At 48.7% G+C, this 26,758-nt stretch overlaps 1 protein-coding gene across 13 annotated transcripts in view; it reads left to right on the top strand.

Annotated features, from left to right (window-relative positions):
• MGAT1 (mannosyl (alpha-1,3-)-glycoprotein beta-1,2-N-acetylglucosaminyltransferase) overlaps nucleotides 1–12,333 on the top strand; it is a 25,201-nt gene extending 12,868 nt beyond the window's left edge. For 9 of the 13 annotated variants that reach the window (XM_011951706.1, XM_011951704.1, XM_011951700.1 and 6 more), the window contains one exon: nucleotides 9,761–12,333. In XM_011951706.1, the coding sequence (XP_011807096.1) occupies nucleotides 9,887–11,224 (1,338 nt within the window). In that variant the 5' untranslated portion in view covers nucleotides 9,761–9,886 and the 3' untranslated portion in view covers nucleotides 11,225–12,333. Of the gene's footprint in view, nucleotides 1–6,774; nucleotides 7,000–8,529; nucleotides 8,569–9,760 lie in introns of those variants that run through there. The other 4 variants (XM_011951707.1, XM_011951708.1, XM_011951712.1 and 1 more) reach the window with 4 other exon arrangements.
• Nucleotides 12,334–26,758: the final 14,425 nt, after the last annotated feature.

The raw sequence follows: 26,758 nt of genomic DNA, 5'->3' as shown, positions 1-26,758 counted from the left end.
CGGAGGTCTGACCGGGGGAGGCCTCGCGGGCGCCGAGAGGGAGCCCCAGGGACGTCGGGTCGCCGGAAAGCCCCGGTGCCCGTGAGCGCTAGCGAGAGGGGGCTTGGCTGGGGAGCGGCCCGGGCCGACCCTGTCCCAGCTGCGCCTTAGTCCCTTCCCGAGCCGGGAGGGTGGAACTCCGCCTTCTGCTTTCGGAATCCCGGGCCTCCAGCTGTTAGAGGGAGGGAGGGAGGGCTCCGCGGACTGGGGAGGATGTTGTGAAACTCGGCCCAGGGCGTCCGTGGGTGCGGGGCAGGGAGGGGGTGGGAGTGCCCGGAGGGTTTGCGGAGCGAGACTAGGGAGGTGGCCTTTCCCCCTAACCTGACTCCAGCATCCTTTCCCCAAGTTAATAGAGGTTGATTCTCCTCAGCAGAAAGGAAATGTTGACTCAGTGTTGAAATATATATATAATAAATTGGCAAGAAAACTTTTCTTCCTACCTGTTTGCTAACGTGTGTGGAGTAGAGAGCCCCGGGACGTGCAGTGCCCGCGTCTGATAAACTCTGTAGTAGAGGGACTGTGGCTGGCCCGCTCTGTCTCCCGCAAGGCTGAAGCTTCACTTCGGTTAACCCTTGCTGCTGTAGCGGGTCTGCTGTTTTGTTTTAGAACATCACTGGCTGAGAAGTTGTCCAACTTTATTTTCAGTCATTTACAATATTTTTTCAGGCCATGTAGCCTTTGCTCTTACATGCTCACATCATCCAGGGTCTGCCTTCCATCAGGAATCACTGGGTCCTGGTCCTTCCCAATTCCGGGGACCATTGAGCTCACCCATATCCCTGCTTCTGTGTCTTATTCTCACTGTTAGAAGCACTGCAGTATGTCTGACCTCAGTGGCCTGTGTAACAAGGGAAACTCATTACTGTTTGGGGCATTAGAGAAATTGTCACTATCCTCAGTATCCAGGCACTGGTACCTTGTGATGAACCAAATCAACCCTGTCACCTTATAGATGAGAGAACTAAGGTACAAGTGGGTCAAGTGACTTGTCCAAAGTTGCCTTGCTTGCTGGCTGGATCCCAGGCCTCATGCCTTTTATGGCACTTGTATTTAGCTCTTCTTTTCCAGGATGAATAACCTGCATCCTTTCCCTCCTAGGTCTTATTCTCTAAACCCTTGAATTATTTAGTGTATCTTCTCTGACTACCTTTCTTTTTTTTTCCGTCCTGAAATTATGGGCCTGATACATGATACAGGAGTCCAGCCAAGGTCTAAGAATGAACATGAAAGTAGTTCAGTTAGATTTCCATTATCTGTAACATGTCTATATTTTCTGGAATTTTTATGTAGTGCTTTTTAACATTAAGCAAAGCAGAGATAGAAGGGAAAATCTGTTACCATTTCTTCCACTTCTATACTTAATTTTAAAGCTAAATATAACTTCTCTTTTATTGCTCATGATTGGAAGTTCACTATCTGGTGTTCACTTGCTGTTTAAGCAACATTTTTTGCCAGATAAAGGAAATAGACTGGAGAATACCATGGCATTAGAGTGTTAGAAAGGATCTCACAGCTCCTAGGCAGTCCCTCAAATAATTCAGAAACTGAGTGAGCCCCATAGGGGTGGGTAGCACCTACCCAGATTTTGGCTGAAGGGTTTGGTACTGAAAAGACACACTTGTCATCTCCCACCCTGGTGCAGATGTCTTTGTACTTGGTGGTGTGGATTGGCTGTGTCACTTCCCTAAAGGAGTTGTGAAAACTCTAGAAAATGAAAGTCAGTTTTGAGTCTGTGCCTTGCATGTCAGTCTCATAATGATATCATTAGGAACTCAGGTCAGGATTAAGGACAGTTGTTCTATTTAAAAAGGAAGGTGTAGCAGATTGTATTTTCCCTAAAGGGCCTCACCCGTAAGTATCCCCTTCCACTTGTAGTTATAGTTTGACATTGTCCACTTCCCACCCAGTGGTGGGGTTTGTGATTCTCTCCCCGTGAATGTGGATAGGAACTTGTGGTTCCCCTGACCAGTGAGTAAGACAGACCTGATCCAAGGCTGAATCAGGAACGGGACACACCTTCACCTGGCTTGCTTGCTTTCTTGGAACACTGCCCTTTGGAATGCAGCCACCACTTCCAGTACATTTCCAGGCCACATAGAGGGGTTCTAGTGAGCACTCCTGCCAATAATGTCTCAGCTGCTGCCAACATCATCCTACAGACATGTGAGAGAACCTGAGAGCCTCCAGGGGAGTCTAGCCTTCAACTTTTGAGTCTTTCAGCAAGGCCTCAGGCATGGTAGAGCAGAGACATCCATCCCCTCTGTGTTGTACTGTCCAAATTTCTGACCAATAAAAACTGTGAGAAAGAGTAAGTGATAACTGTTGTTTTAAGCCACTAAATATTGAGGTAATTTATTATGTAGGAGTAGATATCTAATAAGGAAGGAGACATGAGTGGAGACAGGGCCTCAGTATTTGGACTTTGAACTGAGCACAGAGGACAGGGAGGACTCTTGCCCTGCTTGTCAAGATTATCTAGATTCTGTTTTTCTCATTGCTTCAGGTACTGCTGGCTGCATAGTGAATCACCCCAGAACTTAGTGGCTTACAGCAACAGAATCATTTTATTAACATCTCAGCTGTGTGGTTCTTGCTTGTGGTCTTTCACACGGTTGCAGTCAGGTATGGCTGGGGCTGGGATAATCTGGAGGGCCGTCTCCTGTGTCTAGCAGTAAATGCTGGCTGTCAGCTGGGACTGTAGCTGGGATTGTCAGTTGGAATACCTAGAGGGGTCCTGTCCGTGTAGCAGGGTCCTAGGATTAAGCATCTTAAGAGGACCAGGTGGAAACTACTGCCTTTTATGAGTTAGTCTCACAAGTCACATAGCATCTCTTCTTCCCAGAACCAAAGGGAGGGAGCACAGACCCTCAGCTCTGAAGCCAGGGGTGTCTTTGTCACTTGTAAGAAGAGCGTATGGAATGGGATATGTGCGGTCATCTTTGGAAAATGGAACGCTTCACTCTCTTGCTGCTGCTTTGACCATCTTTCTCCCTGGTTTCACTAATAGTGCGAGCAGTCTTCCATCTAGCCACTTGAACCTCACGCATGTGCCAAGCACTGTGACGGGCACAGAAGTCATAGAGTCTTCTTTCCTAAGGAGGAAGGTGGGAGTCAGGTGCGTGTGGCCACAGATTCTGTTATGGTGTGGAGAGAGTGCTATGGGAGTGTAGCCACAGGGAGGCCTGGCTCTGTCTGCGATGTTGCAGGAGTCACCTGAAGTGGCCTGAAAGGATGTATGGGTGGCTGGCAGGGGGTGCCATGGGTCAGATTCCAGGATGAGGGACCAACTGGAGCAAAGACCCAGCAGTGTCCAGGTTTGCTTATTGGGGAAAAAGCAGCCTGCTGAGGCCAGAGTGCAGGGTCCATGGGGTGAGTGGTTGGAGGTCAGGTTGAAAAGGGATGTTTGAGCCAGTCTGTAAGAAGGGCTTTGTATGTCATAATAATGAGTTTGAGTTTTATTTTGTGGGCAGTGCAGCCTCTGATGGCTTTAAGGCAAGTTATTGTGACCAGACGTGCTTGTCAGGAGGGATGCACCGTTGCTGTTGGGAGGGTTTGTGAGAGGGAAGCAGGATGAGTGACAGGTGGACCAGCTGGGAAACTACATCAAGAGTCCAGACTTAAGACAGTCCTTCCTGTGAAGGAGTGAGTTCAGGTTAACAGGCTGGAGGGCTTGACATGGGCTGCTAGCAGTCAGAGTAACTTTGTACTTCCATTCTCACAGTTTTGAAGTTTTTGGGCCTAGACGTATTTCAGAATTCAGAATTTTTGGAGTTTTGAAAAGGTGATCTGGTGAATTTACTCTGTAGTGGAAGATCAGAAGTAGCACAGCATAAGCCACCATGTTTATTTCTGTAGCAAAATGTATGAATAGCCACAGCAGGAGAGATAAAAGACTATAAATAGCCCCATATTAGATCAGATCAGATTTTAGCAAATGAGGTTGGATGAGACTTTACTGCCAATTGAGTTAAGAAAACTTCTGTTTTTTAGTGCTTCTTGGATTTGGCAGTTGCAGTTGAGGAACTGTGGATGTGTTTAGATCCCAGGCACGTCTGCTGAATGTTGAGGGCCCTAGCACAGTGGCTTGGCTGGTGGAGCCAATCCCTGTCTTCATGTAGCTTGCAGCTGAGGGGGCCTGAGAGAAATCGAGCAGGTGGTTGCACTCGTTGCTGTTGGTGAAGGGTAGGTGGACCTTATGTGGTCCCAGGCGTCAAGGAAGGCATCTTAGCAGAGACACGAAGCAGAGTGTGCCAGGTGAAGAAGATAGGGAAGAGCAGAGCTGGCTCAAGGGCACATGCACAGACCCCAAGGGTAGGGTTGGCCATTGGGGTACCTGATGGGAGTGTGGTAGAATGGAACAAAGAGAATGGGGAGAAAGGAGTGAAGTAACTGGCCAGTATTTACGTGGTCATGCCGGGCACTGTTCTAAACACCTAACATGGCTTATCTCATCTGATCTTCACAGCAACCCAGTTTGAGTCTCAGAAATGTGACAAAACGTAGGGTGATGCCTCTGGGCTGTCTGGCTTGCCTTTGTTACTGCTGCACTCTCCTGATGGTGGCCTGAGCAGACCTGAGCAGTGCTTGCTGGAGGAGCAGGTCACTGCTGCTGGCCAGGGTCTGGGCTTGACCATCCTTTTGGGCACAGCCAGCTGTGAGAGGGTGTGTGGCTCCTGGTTCATGTGTGTGCACACAGCACTAACTTCCAGGCAGAACTGAAGATCCTATCCCAGGAATTACATGGGTAAACAGTAGGAAAATAGCACTGGAGCCCAGGATGAGCCTATGTGAAGAAGCAAGTGGGCTGGAAATAGGGGTGTCATGTACTCTTACAGCAAAAGGAGCAAGTTTGAAGCACAGGGCTGTGGGGTGGAGAACAACGGTCCAAGCACTAAGGTGGAGACCAGGGCTGGGCTGGGGCAGCTTTTCCTGTTGGGCTCTCCAGCCACTCCAGATGTGTGCAGATTTGCTAAGTAAAAACCCAGTCAGAAGATTGCTTTGACCTGCATGACTTAAAAGGGTGGGGCAGGAGGTCCTAAGTGTCAGGTAGTGGGTGTGGGCCACCAAATTCTAATGTTTGGAGAAGAGTAAAAAGTCATCTAAAGGGTGCAGAAGTCATCTGGAGGGTCCCATGAGGCTTTGCCATAAGGGCTTGCAGGTCGTTGATAAGTCCGGGATGGGCTATCCCTCTAGCCCCCTTTTTTATTTCTTTTTTTGGGATGGAGTCTTGCTCTGTCATCCAGGCTAGAAGGCAGTGGCGCCATCTCAGCCCACTGCAACCTCCACCTCCCAGGTTCAAGGGATTCTCCTGTCTCAGCCTTCCGAGTAGCTGGGATTACAGGCGCACACCACCACACCCAGCTAATTTTTGTATTTTTATTTTAGTAGAGATGGGGTTTTGCCATGTTGGCCAGGCTGCTGTCCTCAGGTGATCCTCCTGCCTCGGCCTCCCAAAGCTCTGGGATTATAGGCTTGAGCCACTGAGCCCAGTGTGGCCCTGCCCTTCTAAGCCATGCAGAGCAGCACTTCAGTGAATAGAGTTCAGTCCCTCTTCTCCATCCCTGTCCTATTATATAAAGTCTTTTTCTTGCACAGTCATTTAGGAGGCGAGAAGTTGGGAGACAGAGAACCCTGGCCATCAGATTAGAGGGGAGGTTCCAACATGGACAACATCCTGAGGCGAGAGCGAAGAAGAAAGTGAAACTCTGCCGGGCGCCGTGGCTCACACCTGTATCCCCGCACTTTGGGAGGCTGAGGAGGGTGGATCACTTGAGGTCAGGAGTTCGACACCAGCCTGGCCAACATGGTGAAACCCCGTCTCTCTTAAAAATACAAAAAGTAGCTGGGCAAGGTGGCAGGCGCCTGTAATCCCAGCTACTCAGGAGGCTGAGGCAAGAAAGTTGCTTGAGCTTGGGAGGCAGAGGTTGCAATGACCTGAGATCATGCCACTGTACTCCAGCCTGGGCAACAGACAGATCGAGACTCTGTCTCAAAAAAAAAGGAGATAAAGAAACTGAAACTCTTCTCTGCATCACTCTTTTCTTCCACATAAAGTTTCTTAAAAATCAAATATGGGGATATGGCCCACAGCTCTGAGTAGCTTCATCCATCTGTATGGCCCCAGCTGGGCACAGCAGTAAGGCCAACTGAAACAGTGTTTGCCCTGAATTCCTCAGTCACTTGATGACATGTATCTGACTGATCTATAGTGTATGAGCCCTGATATAATAGGAATTTAATTGCACAGTTACGTGGAAATGGACTTGAGGTTTCTGAGAAGACTGATGTCCTGGAGTCGTGGGGGTGGTTGGTTTCTAGGAAGAAGACAAGTGGTGGTGAATGCTGGCAGGGGCTGGAGAAGTCTTGCCAGGAGGGAGACAGAATCCAGGTCTCTTTAGACGCCCTTCAGGGTCAGCCCTTTTAAGCCAGATCTGCTGGTTTGAGAGCCCAGAGCCTCAGAGATTAGATCGGAGGCCCCAGGTTTTGACCAGGATTAGAGTAGGCTGTGAAGCAGAGGGTAACTGGCAGAGCTGTTGGTGTAAGAGGGTGCATGCCTGAAGCTTTGGGGTGTGAAGGGAGATCAGAGGCAGGACAGTCAAGGAGTTATGGTCTGGAATGGCAGCTGGCTGGGAATTGGGGAGTGTTTCAGATCCTTTCCAGTAATGTGGTCTGGTAGAGCTTGGAGGGTGGGTGGGGCCATGCCTTTTTCTCATTGGTTTCTGTCATGGTTCCTTCCCAGAGCCTGGCAGAGAGCAGGTGCGTGATGCATGTCGTCAAGTGACTGACTGAGGAATTCAGGGCAAACAGATCATCTCAATTTGCCTTGCTGATGTGCCTAGCTGGGGCTACCCTGATGGATGAAGCTATTCAGAGCTATGGGCAATGTCTACATATTTGACTGTCAAGAAACTTCATGTGGAAATAGCTTCAAACTTACACAAATTGCAAGAATAAAAAATAGTATAAGGATACTCGTACACACTGTCTTTACTCAGATTCACTTGTTAATATTTTGCTCCATTTGCTCTCCCTCTCTATGTATGCAGTGTATTTTTGTTCTGAACCATTTAAGAAGTTGCATCTGTCCTGGCCCTCTACCTCTAAATACTTCAGTATTACCTAAGAATTGGAATTAATCAGTTATCACTGATACTTTAACCTACTGTCCATATTCCAACTTTGTCATTTTACCCAATGTCTTTTTTTAAAACGTTTTTTGAGGTTTCATTGACATACAATTGATATAAATATGTGCAATAAACTGCATATAAAATGTACAGTTTGATGTTTTCACAAATTGTGTGTGTGTGTGTATATATATATATACACACCTGTAAAAGTATCACCACAATCAAGATAATAAACATACCCACCTTTCCAGAAGTTTCCTAAAGCCCCTGTGTAGTAACTACCCCACTGCCCTTCTCTGCCTCCATTCCTAGGCAACAACTGATCTGCTTTCTGTCATATAGATTAGTTCTATTTTCTGCAGTTTTATGTCAATGGAATCTTAATGTACGTGTTCTTTTTTATTTTTCCCAAAAATACCCATATTATGTAATTATTTGGAGATTGTGTTGTGTGTGTCAGTGATTTATTCAGGTTTTTTTTGCTGGATATTATTCCATTCTATGAGTAAATCACAATTTGTTTATCTGTATTTCCCTGTTGATGGGCCTTTGGGTTATTTCCAGTTTTGAGTGATTATGAATAAAGTGACTGTAAACATTCCTGTATAGGTTTTTGTATGGATATGGCTGAAAGTAGGAAGTGTGGCATGCAGGAGAGACAGTAGAAAGGAAGTAGGGCATGCAGGAGAGACAGTAGAAAGGAAGTGGGGCATGCAGGAGAGACAGTAGAAAGGAAGTGGGGCATGCAGGAGAGACAGTAGAAAGGAAGTGGGGCATGCAAGAGAGACTGGGCTTGGTTGTAACAGCCTGTTATCCCTGGGGAACTAGCTCACTCACCAGAGGACATTATGAGGGCTCTGCCCCAGCCCCCCTTGTGATCCAAACACCTACCACTAGACCCCTGATCCAAACACCTACCACTAGACCCCACCTCCAGCACCACCACACTGGGGGTCAAATTCCAACATGTGTTGCAGAGAACAAACCATATTCAAGCTATATAGCATAGCTACATAATTATTATAACACTATTAATAAGACTATCTTGGGAATTTTAAGTAGCACCTTTATTACATATTATATTTCTTTGTGTATTGAGTGTTTCTGGAGCTTAAATTCTATTTCACTGGCTGGTCTGTTTATGTACCAGTACCACACAGTTGTAATTATGGAGGTTTTGTAGTATGCAGTATATGTATATGTATGTGTGTGTGTGTGTGTGTGTGTGTGTGTATATATATATATATATATATGATTTTTTTTTGTGTATTGAGTGTTTCTGGAGCTTAAATTCTATTTCACTGGCTGGTCTGTTTATGTACCAGTACCACACAGTTGTAATTATGGAGGTTTTGTTCGGGTGATTCCATCTCAGCCTCCTAAGTAGCTGGGACCACAGGTGCATGCCACCATGCCCAGCTTTTTTTTTTTTTTTTTTATTTATTTCTTGTAGAGACAGGGTCTCTCTGTGCTGCCCAGGCTATTCTTGAACTCCTGGGCTCAAGCGATCCTCCTGTGTTGGCCTCCCAAAGTGCTGGGATTGCAGGTGGGAGCTACTGCACCTGGCCAGTGTGCAGCATTTTAATATCTGGTAGGGCTAAGTCCCTCCTCACAGCTTATTTTTACTGTTTTCCTAGTTGTTCATGTGAACTTTATTGTCAGTTCGTCTAGTTCCATAAAAAGGTATTTTTATTGGGATTTTTGATGATGCTGAGATGTCCTGACCAAGAACAAGGGATGTTCACTTGTTCTTTTGTGTCTTTCGGGAATGATAGTTTTGTTCACATAAGTTTTGAATGTTTACGTTTATTAAGTTTATTTCTAAATATTTTCTCATTTCTCTGGCTTTTGTAAGGAGGGTTTTCTCATCCATGTTTTCTTCTCATGAGTCATTTGTGGATATAAAGGCTATCCATTTGTGTTTGTTGATTTTTATATTTCATTACCTTGCTCAGTTCATTGATAGTTTGGTTTAGTTTATTATTGATTTTCTAAGAGTTTTCCAGGCATATTCTCACAAGTAAAGATAATAGAAATAGTTTGCTTCTTTTCCACTTCTGCTTTGAATTGTTTTTTTCTTGGTTCATTTGCATTGACTGCTTCCTCCAGCAAAACGTTAAATAACGCTGGAGATGATGGGCAGCTTCATTTTGCTCCTGACATTCGTGGGGTGCCCCTGGTGCTTCCCTGTTAGGTAAGGGATTAATTTTAGCCCTGAGGCATGATATTTGATTTTAAAAATCAGTAATCTTGGGGGAGTTGGGTTAGAGGAATGGTAGGCAGATGCTTTCACTCCTTGCTCCTCCCTCCTCCTTCCCCGCTGGAGGGAAATGAGTTCTGACAGGTAGAAAGAGAGGAGTTAGGATTCTTTTTCTTTCTCCCTCTACCAGCATCACATTCTACCTCTCCCTCAAAAATACGTTGCTGAGAATCAGCATAGATGTTGACTCCCTAGAGAGCTCTGGAATCAACCTCCTGGCCTTCCTCTATCCTCACTCTTGGCCTTTTCCTGCCCCCCACATTCCTCTACCTGTGGGGTGTGGAGCCACACGCCTTTGTGTGACGGTTTGTTTTCTCTCTCCTGTCTTTAGGTGCATGGCTGCTTCCTAATCCCATAGTCCAGAGGAAGCATCCCTAGGACTGCAGGCAAGGGAGCCGGGCAAGCCCCCGGCAGCCTTGAACCCTCCCCTTGCCTGCCCTCCCCCGTGGGGGCCAGGATGCTGAAGAAGCAGTCTGCAGGGCTTGTGCTGTGGGGCGCTATCCTCTTTGTGGCCTGGAATGCCCTGCTGCTCCTTTTCTTCTGGACACGCCCAGCACCTGGCAGGCCACCCTCAGTCAGTGCTCTGGATGACGACCCTGCCAGCCTCACCCGGGAAGTGATTCGCCTGGCCCAAGACGCCGAGGTGGAGCTGGAGCGGCAGCGTGGGCTGCTGCAGCAGATCGGGGATGCCCTGTGGAGCCAGCGGGGGAGGCTGCCCACAGCGGCCCCTCCCGCCCAGCCGCACGTGCCTGTGACCCCAGCGCCAGCGGTGATTCCCATCCTGGTCATTGCCTGTGACCGCAGCACTGTTCGGCGCTGCCTGGACAAGCTGCTGCATTACCGGCCCTCAGCTGAGCTCTTCCCCATCATCGTTAGCCAGGACTGTGGGCATGAGGAGACGGCCCAGGCCATCGCCTCCTACGGCGGCGCCGTCACGCACATCCGGCAGCCCGACCTCAGCAGCATCGCGGTGCCGCCGGACCACCGCAAGTTCCAGGGCTACTACAAGATCGCCCGGCACTACCGCTGGGCGCTGGGCCAGGTCTTCCACCAGTTCCGCTACCCCGCGGCCGTGGTGGTGGAGGATGACCTGGAGGTGGCCCCGGACTTCTTCGAATACTTTCAGGCCACCTATCCGCTGCTGAAGGCCGACCCCTCCCTCTGGTGCGTCTCGGCCTGGAACGACAACGGCAAGGAGCAGATGGTGGACGCCGGCAAGCCCGAGCTGCTCTACCGCACTGACTTTTTTCCTGGCCTGGGCTGGCTGCTGCTGGCCGAGCTCTGGGCTGAGCTGGAGCCCAAGTGGCCAAAGGCCTTCTGGGACGACTGGATGCGCCGGCCGGAGCAGCGGAAGGGGCGGGCCTGCATCCGCCCCGAAATCTCCAGAACGATGACCTTTGGCCGCAAGGGTGTGAGCCACGGGCAGTTCTTTGACCAGCACCTCAAGTTTATCAAGTTGAACCAGCAGTTTGTGCACTTCACCCAGCTGGACCTGTCCTACCTGCAGCGGGAGGCCTATGACCGGGATTTCCTCGACCGCGTCTATGGGGCTCCCCAGCTGCAGGTGGAGAAAGTGAGGACCAATGATCGCAAGGAGCTGGGGGAGGTGCGGGTGCAGTACACCGGCAGGGACAGCTTCAAGGCCTTCGCCAAGGCTCTGGGTGTCATGGATGACCTTAAGTCGGGGGTTCCAAGAGCTGGTTACCGGGGTATTGTCACCTTCCAGTTCCGGGGCCGCCGTGTCCACCTGGCGCCCCCGCCGACGTGGGAGGGCTATGATCCTAGCTGGAATTAGCCTGTCCTTCCTGGGCCCCTCCTTCCCACATCATGAGCTGAGGTGGGACCACAGTCCCCAGGCTGCATCGGCCTGCCTGTGTTTCCCTCTTAGGTGCATTTATCTTTTTGATTTTTCCGAGTGGCATTTAAGTGCACAAATGATAAGGTGAGGATTATTCTCCCGTTCTCAAGGGAGTCAGATCAGGGGAACTATTCTAGGGTGTGTTGCGGGGTATTAAGCAGGAAACCCCTGTGTGGTAGGGGGACACTGGGCTTGTTGAGGCCAGAAATGTCCAAGTCCTGAGTTTTCTCCTGGAGCATGTGCAGAGAGTTTGGCAACGTTTGCTCTGTCTCCCTGACCTGGCTTTTCCAGCCAGAGCATGAGCCCTCCTTCTATACCTGTTCCCTTTCCCCCAGTGGGGGCTGGGTTATGGGAGAAGGGGACATATTTGTGGCCAAAATGATACTAACCAAAGGGGCTGCCTTGTCAGGGCCTGGTGGAGTTGGTGGGTCATTGGGGCTCACTGCCTCCTGTCCTTCTCTCCTGTCTCTGACCCCCACTTAGCCCTTCTCTCCCTGCAGCCTAGCAGTTTATCGTTCTGAGATGGAAAGTTGAAGGGGGCAAGCAAGACCTCTCCTCAGCCCATGCCCAGCTGTCAGGGGAGAGGTGCAGGGAGGAAGGCCTTGTGCCGGGCCAGCCCCTCTCTTGCCTTACCTCAGAGAGGGACTATGCCCTGACCCTTCCTTTCTGAAAATCAGTCCCCTCTTTGTTGCTCTAGGAGGCTCCTGCTGGCTTGGTAGAAGACAGAATTCAATCTGTGTGTCCCTTTTCCCTCTGGGGGTTTGGCACACAGGCTCCTCCCTGCAGGCTGTGGCTCTGGTGGCCTTTCAGCATGAGGTGGAGCAGTGACCAGATGGAGCAGTGACCAGGACGCCTCTGGCCCAGTGCTGCCTAGCCTCCCTGCCCACTCCCAGGCGCCCCATGTCCTCACAGGCCAGGATGCCATGGCAGGGTGGAGAGGACTTGGTGGATTTTTGTTTCTTGCCTGACCTCAGTTTCATGAAAGAAAGTGGAAGCTACAGAATTATTTTCTAAAATAAAGTAAAGGCTGAATTGTCTGAAAAATATTATGTGTGTGTGTGTCCTGGAAAAGGAGGTGACAGGCGGGGGAAGAAAGGAAAAGGGAGAATGAAGAGTTAAAGAGAGGGCTAGATGGGTGGGAGGAAGCAAAGTTGAGGAAGGAAAGTGGATGAGTGGGAAAGAAGAGCCAGCGACAGCCCAGGGGATGGGGGCCAGGTGGGAAAGGAAGTGCAGGCCACAAGGTAGAGAGGACCCCCAAGCCGTGCTCCTGCTGCTGATCATCCTGTAGAGCCAGAAGGCCACAGCAGGAAAGCTGCTGAGTGTCTCCTGCTTCTGCCTCCTGCTGGCTGGGCAGGCTTGGTCTGGGGAAGAACCAGCTCCTCTGATCAGGGTGGTCCCTGAGAGGTGCTTTGTGCCCGGTGCCCTCTGCTGGCCCAGGCAGTGCTTACTGAGTGCCCTTTATGACCTGCCGGGGAGCCTCAGGGTGCACAGCTGATACCAGGGTTGGCCTCACAGTGGCGCTTGGACTCCCAAACGCAACCCCAGTGAGAGTGCCTGTTTTGCTAACACCCAGAACACATACGCAGACAAAACTGTTACCTATGCATGTCACATGCAACATTCTGAGAGTTTCTGTTCTCCACTAATTCATTTAAAAGAACAAAACACGGCCGGGCGCAGTGGCTCTAATCCCAGCACTTTGGGAGGCTGAGGTGGATGGATCACGAAGTCAGGAGTTCAGGACCATCCCGGCCAACATGGTGAAACCTAAAACTGTTTTACTAAAAATACAAAAATTTGCTGGGCGTGATGGCGCATGCCTGTAATCCCAGCTACTCAGGAGGCTGAGGCTGGAGAATCACTTGAACCCGGGAGGCGGAGGTTGCAGTGATCTGAGACCACTGCACTCCAGCCTGGGTGACAGAGCAAGACTCTGTCTCGGAAAAACAAAAAGCAAAACGCTTTTTGTGACCACGAACTTGGTTTCCTGATTTCCTGCGTGGGTTTGAAAACTCGGGCTAGGCCAGGCGCGGTGGCTCACGCCTGTAATTGCAGTACTTTGGGAGGCCGAGGTGGGTGGGTCACCTAAATTCAGGAGTTTGAGACCAGCCTGGCTAACATGGTGAAACCCCATCTCTACTAAAAATACAAAAATTAGCCGGGCATGGTGGCGGGCACCTGTAATCCCAGCTGCAGGAGGCTGAGGCAGGAGAATCACCTGAATCCAGGAGGGGGAGGTTGCAGTGAGCTGAGATTGTGCCCCTGCACTCCAGTCTGGGCGGTAAGAGCAAAACTCCATCTCAAAAAAAACCAAACCAAACCAAACCAAAAACCCTGGGCTAGCAACGTTCTTGGCAGAAACTACTTTGGAGCTCCACACCAGATGGTGGCAGAGGCGTCTGGGGAGCTGCGTCGAGGCCGTGACCTTGGGAGCAGCTCTGACCTCCCATCTGGGCTCAGAAACCAGTGTCAGACATCCATTTTATTTTAGCCTTTGAGATTTGTGTGGAGCGGGTTTTGCCTTCCCCTGTTGCTTAGATGGGTTATTTAGCCCTACTTTTTTGTTAAATAAGGGGAGATGGTCGTTACCTGTGATGTGCAGATGTGGAGTAGGCCAGGAGATAGCTGCATTGTGCCCTTCCCAGTGGAGCCAGGAGGAGTCTGGCTGCCAGGCTCCATGTCCTTAGCATTTCATGCAGCTAACCAAGTGCATTGTTCTGAGTGCTCCGTGATAAATACAAACTTATTTAATCCTCAGAGCAAGGCTCAGTGGTGAGTAGTGTTTAGCTCTTGTTTGACCAGTGAGGAAGCAGGCACGTAGAGGTTAACTTGCCCAAGGTCACACAGAGGGTTGTGGGAGAGCCGGATTGGCATGAACTCTGCTGTTAGCCACTGTGTGATGCTGGACTGTTCCATTCCAGCCTTTACCGCCGCTTCCAGGCCATTCCCCAGCTGCACTTGGATTCTCAGGCCAGGCACCAGTGGTCTCCTGTGAGGGTGGTGAGGGGGCTGGGTGGCTCAGGGAGGTCCAGGAGAGATGATGGAGGAGTAGAGTTTGGGGCCTGCGGGGCCAGAGGACCCCCTTACAAGACAGAGACTGGATCTCAGGCTCCCGAAGGAAGGAGCACCTTCAGGGGTCTCCTGGTATTCCCCCGTCAAGGCTTGCTCAGGTGGTGCGCGTGTGTGCATGGTGGCTGCCTCCAGACCCCGAAGCTCCTGTGGGTACCAAAGCAAGTGGAAATGCCAGATGGAAAAGCCCTATGTTACTCAGTGCTGTAGAGTTCAGCCAGCCTCCAGTTTGCAGGTTTACAGAGCTGTCTTTCGCCTGGCTGCTGCTGCTGCTGCTGCATTCCTGCTTCTGCCTCCAGCTGTGACCACCTCCTGCCACTCCTGCTGTCCCTGCAGGTTCCTGCTCGCTCTGTCTCCAGGACAGACTGCCTGCCCGGCAGCCTTCCCTCCTCAAGCCTCTTGGCCTTTGCAATCCTCTTACCTGGGTCACTGATGGGATCTCATTTGTGTAGATTTGAGTCACCCTCAGTGTAGACAAATGTCTGATGGAGTCTGGCCAAGGCTCTCCTGAGCCTTCGCTGGGCCCTGCATCAGAACCCTGCCAAGGCTGTGGGGCAGGGGAAACTGAGACAAAGCCCTCAGGGCAGGCCAAGAGGGTGAGAGGTGGGGGGCATTTAGAGGGTTAGATACAGAGCACCCCTTTAAAAATACCAGCTACTGGTTTTTCATATTACATGTTCATTTTAGATAATCAAAACAGACTGCACACGCTCCCTCCTGTGTGTTTATGCGTCGTCTTCCTCACATCTACACATAATATGCATAGCTAAAACATTTACCACCAAAACCCATAGCGTTATGTACATATTTGTCTAGCTTTATATAACTTTAAATAACATATGGATTTATATAACAGAAGCTTGCCCTCTTTCTGAAATATCTTTTTTTTTTTTTTTTTGAGATGGAGTCTTGCTCTGTCGCCCAGGCTGGAGTGCAGTGGCATGATCTCAGCTCACTGCAAGCTCCGCCTCCCAGGTTTACGCCATTCTCCTGCCTCAGCCTCCCGAGTAGCTGGGACTACAGGCACCCGCCTCGTCGCCCAGCTAGTTTTTTGTATTTTTCAGTAGAGATGGGGTTTCACCGTGTTAGCCAGGATGGTCTCGATCTCCTGACCTCGTGATCCACCCGTCTCAGCCTCCCAAAGTGCTGGGATTACAGGCTTGAGCCACCGCACCTGGCCCTGAAATATCTTAACATGGGATTTCAGGCTCCCTGATGAGACCTCTGTGGAGGTCAGTGTTTTGCCACAAAGGCCTTTCAGCCTCCATCTGTTCTCCCACCTACCCACATTCTGGCTCCTGGCAATTCACAGGGAATTGACACTAGGAAGTAGACGCCAGGGGCCATATTTCCTGGAGACCACCCTGGTGGCCGATGTCATAGAGTGCGGTAGGACTGGGCCGGCCCTGCTCTGGGCCCATGACCTGCGTGTCTGACTTGGGTCCAGCTGTTCTTCCTGCCAGAGCCTCTTCCTGTGAGGCGGGGGTAACACAACCTTCTGTGGTGGCTGTGGGATTAATCTGTGTGGCTGCATTGTGAGCAAAGTCTGGTGGAAAGCTCTGTCTCCACTGCTTTCCTTTTCCTGCTGTTCACCTTGGCTCCCTCGACACTTAATCCCCCCCACATGTGTCTGGAGTGAGCAGAGCGGGGGCAGTTGACAGAAAGGGGGCCAGGTAGTGCCAAGGCTGTTCCTTTCCCCCACTGCCTCCCTTGGCTAACTTGAAGTCTGACTCTTTATACCAGAACTGTAAGACAGTGTGTCAGAATAGATTCAGTCACAGAGCAGGAAGCAGGATCCCAGCGCCTGATGGAAATGAGAGGTCGGTGGTGCAGGGCTGACATGGGGGTTCCGCCACCATCAGGGCCCAGACTCCTTCTTAGGTCTCAGTCTCACTCTTCTTAGCACGAGGCGTCCATACCAGGTGTCATTTCTTGGCTGCGGGAGCTCCATCCAGCACACATTTTAGGTAGGAAGAAGGAGGAAGAAGGTAAAGGGTGGATGGCAGCTGCCTCCTCCTCTCCTGGAAGCTCACAGAGCACTGGGTCAAAACTCCCTGGGTGGAACTGGAACACACAGGCAACCCTGTCAGCAAAAAGGGGCTGGAAACAGTATTTTTGAAGCTGAATCAAATTAAGATTCTTGTTACTAAGGAAAAAGGGAGTGATTGTATGGGCAACTGCAGGGACCACCACCATACACGGTGCCTGGAAGACCAAGCCTGTGACAGTGACCAGGGATTTGGAGAAGGCAGGGTGATGGAGACCTTTGGGAGAGTGCATTAGGAACCCTGACCTGGAGAGGGACAGAATCAAACCTGCACAGGCTGGGGTGCAGCGGTGTGATCTTAGCTCGCTGCAAGTGCTGCCTCCCGGGTTCACCCCATTCTCCTACCTCAGCCTCCCGAGTAGCTGGGACTACAGGCGCCCACCACCACGCCCGGCTAATATTTTGTATTTTTAGTAGAGACAGTGTTTCCCCGTATTAGCCAGGGTGGTCTCAATCTCCTGACCTCCTGATCCGCCCACCTCGGCCTCCCAAAATGCTGGGATTACAGGCGTGAGCCACCACACCTGGCCTGTTTTCGTATTTTTTAGTAGAGACGGGGTTTCACTGTGTTAGCCAGGATGGTCTCAATCTCCTGACCTCGTGATCCGCCCACCTCAGCCTCCCAAAGTGCTGGGATTACAGGTGAGCCACCGCGCCCGGCACAATCCTCATTCTTTATAGAATAAAAGCAGTCTGCAGACGGCCTTCCCTCACGTTCCACTCACTGGAATGTGGTCTAGCTGCCTTCCCTGCAGGAGGTGGGTTGCACCCTCAGTGCAGCAGCCCTGCGTCTAGTCAAAACATCTCAGCACAGCTGTAAGAAGAGGAAGATGGCTAGAGACAGGCAACCTTCCCTGCACGGACAATGTGGCAAGTCTGTCAAAAGCCTCCTTTGGAAATACTGTCAAAGTTTTTATTGGGAAAAGGGCAAAACCTTTCAGGATCAGGAGTAGGTGAGTGGCAATCAGGCCTCATCCTTCACCGAGGGCCTTCCCTGAGGAGGGGCCTGCAGGATGCTGGCAGCGGAATGGGGCTGTGTGGCTCCTAGGTTAGATCATGACAGGAGACGGCCTCTTCCTGATTCTTGCTAGAACAGGCACACCTGGGGCCTTGAGCTCCAGGGAGCTCATGGAAGACATCTGGCTACTCTGAGCCCCTCGCTGGAGAGTCCTGGGGAGTGGCCCACAGCTACCATCACCCACAGGGGCTGTGAGGACGTCCCCGGCCAGCATCTAGCACAACCACATGGGACACCCCAAGCAACTACTGCCCAGCCGAGGGCTGCCTGAATTTCTGACTCACAAATGGTGGGCAATGTGAAATGGGTATTTTAAGCTGCTGAGTTCTGCGGGAACAACAGTAGAAACCAGAACTCTCGGATGCTGTGTTCTGTCCTTGAAACGGTGAAAGATTTTATGTGACCAGAATGGAATGTTTGAACAAATATTTTGAGAGTAGAATTTTAAAACATTTACTCATCAACACCCGAGGGTGAGGAACAGTCTCATCTAGGAGACTGGTTCTATTATTTACGTGGACGTTCTTGAATTAAAGGATGGGAATATTTTTTCCTTCCAAAACTTTTTGTCAATTTTATATTCTCTTTTTCAAGTTTTTGTTATGAAAACATTCAAACCCACAGGGAAGTTGAAAGACTAATACAAAGAAGAACCATATTCCTTCCACTGAGATGATCCGACAAGTAATATTTTGCCACATGGCAAATATATACCGTATAATTTTCTGTACCACTTGATAGGAAGGTAAAGAATGAATATTGTTTTTTAAATAACGTTTTTCTTATATAAGTAATAGGTGCTTATTGTGTAACTACCTAAAAACATTGAAAAATAAAAGGAAAATAGCATTCATACATAACCGCACTGCCCGGATTAACTGTCTTTGGTTTTTGGCTTGCTGAGCAGGCGTCTGACCTAATCTTGGTCTTCGTCGGGCAGGGGCGCCCTCTACTGGCGGCGGGGAGTCCTCGGCCTCCGTATGAACCAATGAATCAAGAAGGTGGTTTCCGAGCCTGACGGCCTCATACCTGGGTTTTCAGAAACCAAAATCCGGCTGGGCGCGGTGGCTCACGCCTGTAATCTGTAATCCCAGCTCTTTGGGAGGCCTAGGCGGGCGGATTACGAGGTTAGCAGATCGAGACCATCCCGGCTAACACAGTGAAACCCTGTCTTTACTGAAACTACAAAAAATGAGCCGGGCGTGGTGGCAGCGCCTGTAGTCCCAGCTACTCGGGAGGCTGAGCCAGGAGAATGGCGTGAACCCGGGAGGCGGAGCTTGCCGTGAGCCGAGATCGCGCCACTGCACTCCAGCCTGGGCGACACAGTGAGACTCCGTCTCAAAAAAAAAAAAAAAAAAATCAAAATCTTGGGCGAGGCCTCACCTGAACCAGCAAGTGTGACTTCCCTGTCCTTCTCCCATTGCTCCCTTGAATTGGAGCCTGCCCCGATGCCCGCCTGGCTCCAGGTCAAGCCCTAGCAGTTCTCCACCCCAGTTAGACAGCATGGAACCTGTGGTTCCAACTCCTCCTCCCTCAGCTGAACCGGTGCCCCCGATTCTCCCTAAATTCTCCTTCGTCCTTCAGTTCATCTTTCTTGTGCTTTTGCTCCCAGTTGGGGGAAAACGTTCCTCAAACCGCAAGGATCATCCGCACAGAAGAAAACTTCTGTGACCAAATGTGCAGGGATCTCTCCCCACCTCCAAGCAGTGGAAGTCAGCCAGGTGTCCTCCAATTCAGCTCCAACTTGTCTACCTGGGGACAGTGCCAGATCCCACAGGTTAGGGCTCCATCCCCAAGACTCATCCTTGCGCCCTACCCCACCAGTCGAAAGTCGGGGCCTCCAGTACTTCTGATCAACTGGGTTCAAGCTGGGGTTCCCACAACCCCTCTTTGAGTTTGATTAATTTGGGAGGGGGGTGCTCACAGAGAATCAGTTTACTAGGAAGGATATTTTAAAGGATACAGATAATTAGCCAGGCGAAGAGGTACGTAGGGTGAGGTTTGGAAGCACAGGCGCTTCTGGGGCCGTGGAGCTGGGGTGTACCACCCTCCCGGCACATGGATGCGATCTTCACCCTCCTGTCGTCTTCCATGTGTTCAGCTATCTGGAGATTCTTCAAACCCAGTCTCCTTGGTTTTTTATGGAAGCTTCATGACGTTGGCATTGCTTTCACCAGGGTATAGGATGGGACCCTCTCACAGGGGTCCTCGAGTCCTGCCTTGGGGCAGCGGAAGGTCAGTGCCCCTCACACACCCAACACTGTAACAAAAGACTGTAACAAGGGCTGTGGGAATTATAAGGCAGGAACCCTGGGTTGAAAACCAATACATAAACCAATATATATACACATATTGTGAAAAGAAAATACAAGTTGGGATCTCAAAATCACTAAGCTGAAGGGAAAAATCAAGCTGGGAACTGTGCCACACAGAGCTGCCTCCCATTTACAAATAAAAAGGCTACATACCTCCCTCACAATTTGCCCTTGTGGGCAAGATTTTTACTCTAAAAGAGTTCTGTTGAATTTCACCCTGACCATGTAAATTGATAGCTTGTCTTCACGGTGATGGGGCAAAGGAAAGGACTCCGCCATTTCTTTGCTCACCTGAGACAAATGCATATCTGATTGCTTCCTCTGCCCTACTTTATCTTATGTAAAAGTGCAGATTCACCGAGCTAGCTGAATGTCTAAGTGACTATTCCTTTACCTCCCTTACATGTGAAGGGCCGATCAAAGGCTCAGAAGAATGCAACCTCTTGCCTTTTATCTACCCACACCTTTTTTTTTTTTTTCGAGGCGGAGTCTTGCTCTGTCACCCGGACTGGAGTGCAGTGGCCAGATCTCAGCTCACTGCAAGCTCTGCCTCCTGGGTTTACGCCATTCTCCTGCCTCAGCCTCCCGAGTAGCTGAGACTGCAGGTGCCCGCCACCTCGCCCAGCTAGTTTTTGTATTTTTTTTTTTTTAAAGTAGAGATGGGGTTTCACCGTGTTAGCCAGGATGGTCTCGATCTCCTGACCTCGTGATCCGCCCGTCTCGGCCTCCCAAAGTGCTGGGATTACAGGCTTGAGCCACCGCGCCCGGCCTAACCACACCTTTTAAAAATGTCTTTGTCTTTCTGCAATACCTGCCCTTTTTCCTTTAAACATTGAAGCCCTCAATATCATCTTTGGAGAAAGACACAGACTTGTATCCTGGGTGTGTGTCCTTAACATGGGCAAAATAAACTTCTACATTGACTGAGCTCTGTCTCAGATCCTTTTTGGTTTACAATTGGTAACCATGAAGGGATTCTGAGTGGAGCTACCCCTGGCCTTTGACAAATCTCCTGTGGGTCAGATCTCCTGCGGGTACTTGGTACCAGCTTGGGCTATCTTTATTGGTCAAATCAGTCTTTATTGCTCAAATCAGTTGGACAATTTGCTGAAGCCTGGGAGCTCCCCCTCCAGAGAATCCCCGATCTTCCAAAATCTGGTTGAGGTTTAAGGTTTATTTGGCTGTGCAACTCTTTTTCTGGAGTTTTATTCACTTTCAACAAGGAGGGAGAGTTTTCCTGCTTCCATGATGGTGGAGTGCAGGCAACTCCTTTCTGGAATTTCAGCCCTCTTCCAACAGGGAAAGCAAGTCTTTTCCTGCTTCTAGGATGGTAGAGCACAGTCTTTAGCCTGATCTCATTCCTAGATAAGTAGCTGAATGGGGGTTTTGTCTTGGGAATTCTCCTTAATCACTAAAGTTAAGATGAACAACCAGTTGGTCTTAATTCCTCCTTACCATTAGAGTGCTCAGCAATAATATAAATTGTGTGATCATTTGTTTGTTTTAATTGTTTTTTAAAAATTTGTTAGTTTCTGTTTCTGCTGTTTTGGTCTTTTTCCCTTTAGGTTTGACCAACTCTACCCGACTTGATCAAATCCAAAGAAAAGTTCCGAATTATGGGGAACGAGGCCGCTGGATTGGCTAAATTCCCTCAGCTGAAAAATAGGAAGAAGAAAAAATGGCCAGCAACAAGGAATATGGGAGTTATGAACCAGCAACCATGGACGAAAACCAGTACATGCATCTCGATGTCATAACACCACACGCACCTTGTCCTGTTGTACCTTCCACCTCCTGGTGTCTCCAGTGCATTTCATTTTACTCCTGCTCTTTTTTCAACCTATCAATTTACGCCTCATTGCAAATAGCATATTCAAGTATCCACGCTTGTATAAGGAAGCCTCTATCATTTCTTTTCTTTTCCTTTTCTTTTCTTTTTTCTTTTTTGAGATGGAGTCTGGCTCTGTCCCCCAGGCTGCAGTGCAGGTGGTATGATCTCAGCTCACTGCCACTTCCACCTCCCGGGTTCAAACGATTCTCCTGCCTCAGCTTCCTGAATAGCTGGGATTACAAGCACATGCCACCAAGACTGGCTAATTTTTGTATTTTTAGTAGAGATGGGGTTTCACTATGTTGGCCAGGCTGGTCTCAAACTCCTGACCTCAGGTGATCCGCCCACCTTGGCCTCCTTAAGTGCTGAGATTACAGGTGTGAGCCACCACACCTGGCCTATCATTTTCATTAAAAGGATATAGTTTGTTTCTCCTTCACAAAATTTGGGATAATGACGAAGATCCCAGTCATCTCTCTTTCTCTCTCTCTCTCTCATTTTCTTTTTTTAGACAGTGTCCTGCTCTGTCACCCAGGCTGGAGTGCAGTGGCACAATCTTGGTTCACTGCAGCCCGAGAATCTCGGGCTCGAATGATTCTCCTACTTCAGCTTCCTGAGTAGCTGGGACCACAGGTGCATACTACCAGGCCTGGCTAATTTTTTAAAAATCTTGTGGAGACCAGGTCTCACTATATTGCTCAGGCTGGTCCCATTTCTAGGCTCCAGCGATCTTCCTGTGTCAGCCTCCCATAGTGCTGGTATTACAAGCATGAGCCACCATGCCCAGCACCAGTCATATATCTCTTAAGAACGATGGTTTTGGAGGAGTTGGGGTGGGAAGTCAGACTCTCCCGCTAGCACATTCTGACTGCTTCTTTAGGAGCTCCAACAGGTGACCACAGGGAGCTCAGATGAACTAGTTTATCTGCCTCCATTTGGTGGTAGACAGGGACTGAAGTGATTTTGCACTTAAGTGATTGAAGTAATGGTAATCTGAACATATCATGGTTTACTGTCAGACCCTCTCTGTCAGGAGTAAGTAAGAAGTTTAGCTTTGTGACAAGTGCGTGATGAGCAGGAGAGGAGAGAGTAAGATGTTCAAACACATTTCACAAAGTAGAAGCGTCAATCTAGATTGGGCTGGAGTCCAACGAAGACAGTAACTGGGTCACTCTCAGTTTTTTGGCCAATAGCTTTTTCTCCTTGCCTCATTTTTTTCTTACCACAGACAGTTCCTCCTCAAGAACCTCGAGCTGTAGAACGTGAAACAGCCTCAAACGCTTTTCTCCTTTGACGCGTTCAGAGAACCATGAAGTGACCATCCCAGTGACATTAGTGATAGGATCAATTCATGCTGAAATGCAAGTGATACTCAGCAGAATTCATTAGGGTGACAGTGGGATAGGGTTGAGTTGAATTAAGAGCTAAGATGATAGGAAGTTCGATGGAAGTATATTGGGAATTTCATCAGTGAGATGGGGCTAGATTCTTATCTGCCATATTTATTTATAATATGCCCGGTTCAGATAAAAATAACAAGTGGAATAATGCTTTGGAAATCTTTTCTCTTCCAAACTCATAGCAACAGTGTATAAATAAAAGATAGAGAGACACAACTTTAGTATAAAATAAATATATCTGGAACAGAAACGGAAAAGAAACAAAAACAGTGAGTGAGACCATATCTGATGGTGTCCTGTACTTGTTTTGCCCACGTATGGACTGGTCATTATAAGACTAGTTTCTGAAGAGAAAACGTCTCTAAATACTGTAAATGAAAAAGTATCTGAGACATGTCTCAATCAATTTAGAATTTTATTTTGCCAAGGTTAAGGACACATGCCTGGGAGGCAGGTCTGTGCCTTTCTCCAAAGATGATTCTGAGAGCTTCAATATTTTTTTTTTTTGAGACGGAGTCTCGCTCTGTCGCCCAGGCTGGAGTGCTGTGGCCGGATCTCGGCTCACTGCAAGCTCCGCCTCCCGGGTTCACGCCATTCTCCTGCCTCAGCCTCCCGGGTAGCTGGGACTACAGGCGCCGCCACCTCGCCCGGCTAGTGTTTTGTAGTTTTTAGTAGAGACGGGGTTTCACCGTGTTAGCCAGGATGGTCTCAATCTCCTGACCTTGTGATCCGCCCGTCTCGGCCTCCCAAAGTGCTGGGATTACAGGCTTGAGCCACCGCGCCCGGCCGAGAGCTTCAATATTTACAGGAAACGGGCAGATACTGGAGAAAGGAGAAGAAATTTTTAAAAGGTGTGGGTAGGTAAGAGGCCAGCAGTTGCATTCATTTGAGCCTTTGATCAGCTGTTCACATGTGAGGGGAGTAAAGGAATAGTCACACATTCAGCTAGCTTCATGAATCTGCATTTTTACATAAGATAAAATAAACACAGGTCAGAGAAAGCAATCAGGTACACATTTGCCTCAGGTGAGCAGAGGGATGACTTTGAGTTCTGTCCTTTGTCCCCTGCCTGTGAAGATGAGCTATTAATTCACATTGTCAGGGTGAAATTCAACAGAACTGTTTTGGGGGTAAAGATCTGGGGCCTGCAAAAAATTTCCTAGTGGTCATATTGTGAGGGAGGTATGCAGCTTTTTTATCTTTGTAGTTATCTTATTTAGGAAGAAAATGGAAAACAGGTTTGCTTGACGCAGTTCCCAGTTTGACTTTCTCTTTGGCTTAGTGATTCTGGGGTCCTGAGATTTCTTTTCCTTTCACATGCTGTGATTGGATGTCCCAAATGTCCAGGGTTACGTCAAATAATTAATTTATTTTTTCTTTTTCTTTCTTTCTTTCCTTCCTTCCTCTCTCTCTTTCTTTCTTTCTTTCTTTCTTTCTTTCTTTTTCTTTCTTTCTTTCTTTCTTCCTTCCTTCCTTCCTTCCTTTCCTTTCCCTTTCTTTCTTTCCTTCCTTCCTTCCTTTCTCTCTTTCTTTCTTTCTTTCCCTTTCTTTCCTTTCCCTTCCCTCCCTCCCTCCCTTCCTTCCTTTCCTTTCCTTTCTCTCTCTCTCTCTTCCTTCCTTCCTTTCTCTCTCTCTCTCTTTCTTTCTTTCTTTTTTTCTTTTCTGAGACAGAGTCTTGCTCTGTCGCCCAGGTTGGAATGCAGTGGTGCAATCTTGGCTCACCGCAGCCTCCATCTTGTGAGTTCAAGTGATTCTCCTCCCTCAGCCTCCTGGGTAGCTGGGACTACAGGCATGTGCCACCATGCCTAGCTAATTTTTGTATTTTTAGTATAGACAGGGTTTCACCTTGTTGACCAGGCTGGTCTCGAACTCTTGGCCTCAAGTGATCTGGTCACCTTAGCCTCCCAAAGTGCTTGGATTACAGGCGTGAGCCATTGGACCCAGCCTCAGAGAATTACTTTCTAACATTCATCATACATGCTGATCCTGGATTGCCAAACTAGATGGCCGGGTAGAGATGATCAATTATCTGATAGACAAGAGGTATGAGCCTGAAAATAAATGGGGGGAGTCAGGGAGATGGGGAAAAGAAGAGTCAAGAGAAAAAGAAAATGGAAAAACTAGGCTGGATGCGATGGCTCACGCCTATAATCCCAGCACTTTGGAAGGCCAAGATGGGCAGATCACTTGAGGTCAGGAGTTTGAGGCCAGCCTGGCCAACATAGTGAAACCCTGTCTCTACTAAAAACACAAAAATTACTTGGGTGTCGTGACGCACACCTGTAGTCTCAGCTACTCAGGAGGCTTAGGCAGGAGAATTACTTGAACCCAGGAGGCGGAGGTTGCAGTGAGCCGAGATCATGCCACTGCACTCCAGCCTGGGCGACAGAGTGAGACTCTGTTAAAAAAAAAAAAAAAAAAAAAAAAGGAAAAACTAAAATTCCTCCTGAAAATGAGTGCGCCCAACAATATTCTAAAGCACAAAAAGTCAAATGCTGAGATAAACAACGAAGAATTAAACAATGAGAACACAAGCTCACTCTAGAACCAGAGGAAAATACTTGAAAAAGTATATTAAAGATATTTTTAAAAAGATAGTGTAGATATGGACATACAGAATGGAATAACAGACACTGTAGACTTGGAAAGGAGAGAGGAGGAAGGGGGCTGAGGGATGAAAAATTACATAATGGGGATGGAGAGTGTCCTCACTGGTTCAGAAACCATAAGGGGTTGACCAAGTATGTCTTGGTCACTGCTGTGTCTCCAACCTAGAACAATGGCTGGCACAGAGTAGGTGGCGGATATACATTTACTGAATAGGTGAATGGATGGTTGGGCGGGAGGGATGATGGGTGGTAGATGGATTAATGGGTGGGTGGATGGATGGATGGATGAATGGGTGGTAGGTGGATGGTGGATGATGGATGGATGATTGGGTGGATGGATGGGTGGGTGGATGGATGGATGATTGGGTGGATGGATGGGTGGGTGGATGGGTGGGTGGGTGGATGGGTGGATGGTTGGGTGGATGGATGGGTGGGTGGATGAGTGGGTGGTTGGGTGGATGGATGGGTGGGTGGATGGGTGGTATGTGGATGATGGATGATGGATGGATGATTGGGTGGTGGATGGTAGGGAAAAAAAAGAAATTACCTTATGGGTACAATGTACATTATTTGGTGACAGCTACATGAAAAGCCCAGACTCCTCCATGTAATATATTCATGTAACAAAACTGCACTCTATAAAAAAATTAAACTAAAAAAGAATGTTTAATATTAATCCCAGGAGTCCTGGCATCAAGGTTGTTCATCTATGAATAGGGCCCAGGCCCTCTTGCCTGAGTGTCAAAGTAAAGAGATACTTTAGGGGTTGTTAAAAAAAAAAAAAAAGCAATTGTACTTCAATGGAAAAACTCAGCATTGTCTAAAGGATAGCCCTCCAGTGCATCAGATTCTAGTCTTTGTCTTTTACAACCATTTATGTTTTCAGTAATTGATAGCAATGCAAAATGTTCCCATAGACAATAGACGTGCAGATTCTGTCCTGTTGGGTAGAGATCCAGTTGATTTCCCGCCCCCTATGGAAAACTCAGTTTATTTCCATTTATACATTCATTTCAATATTTGTGATCTATAAATACGTCTGTTCTTCAGGTTGTAGTGCCTGCCTGATTCCCTCATTAATGAGTAAAATAAAACCTTTAACATGTGTTTATTTAAAAAAAGATTTAAAAAGTCAAGGGAACCCAACAATGTGAATACACTTAACAAATGCTGAAGTGTACA

The sequence above is a fragment of the Colobus angolensis genome, unplaced genomic scaffold (assembly GCF_000951035.1).
Source record: "Colobus angolensis palliatus isolate OR3802 unplaced genomic scaffold, Cang.pa_1.0 Scaffold325, whole genome shotgun sequence".
NCBI classification, from domain to species: Eukaryota; Metazoa; Chordata; class Mammalia; order Primates; family Cercopithecidae; genus Colobus; species Colobus angolensis.
The sequence above is the reverse complement of the archived record's forward strand: the minus strand, read 5'-3'. Positions and strand labels throughout refer to the sequence as shown.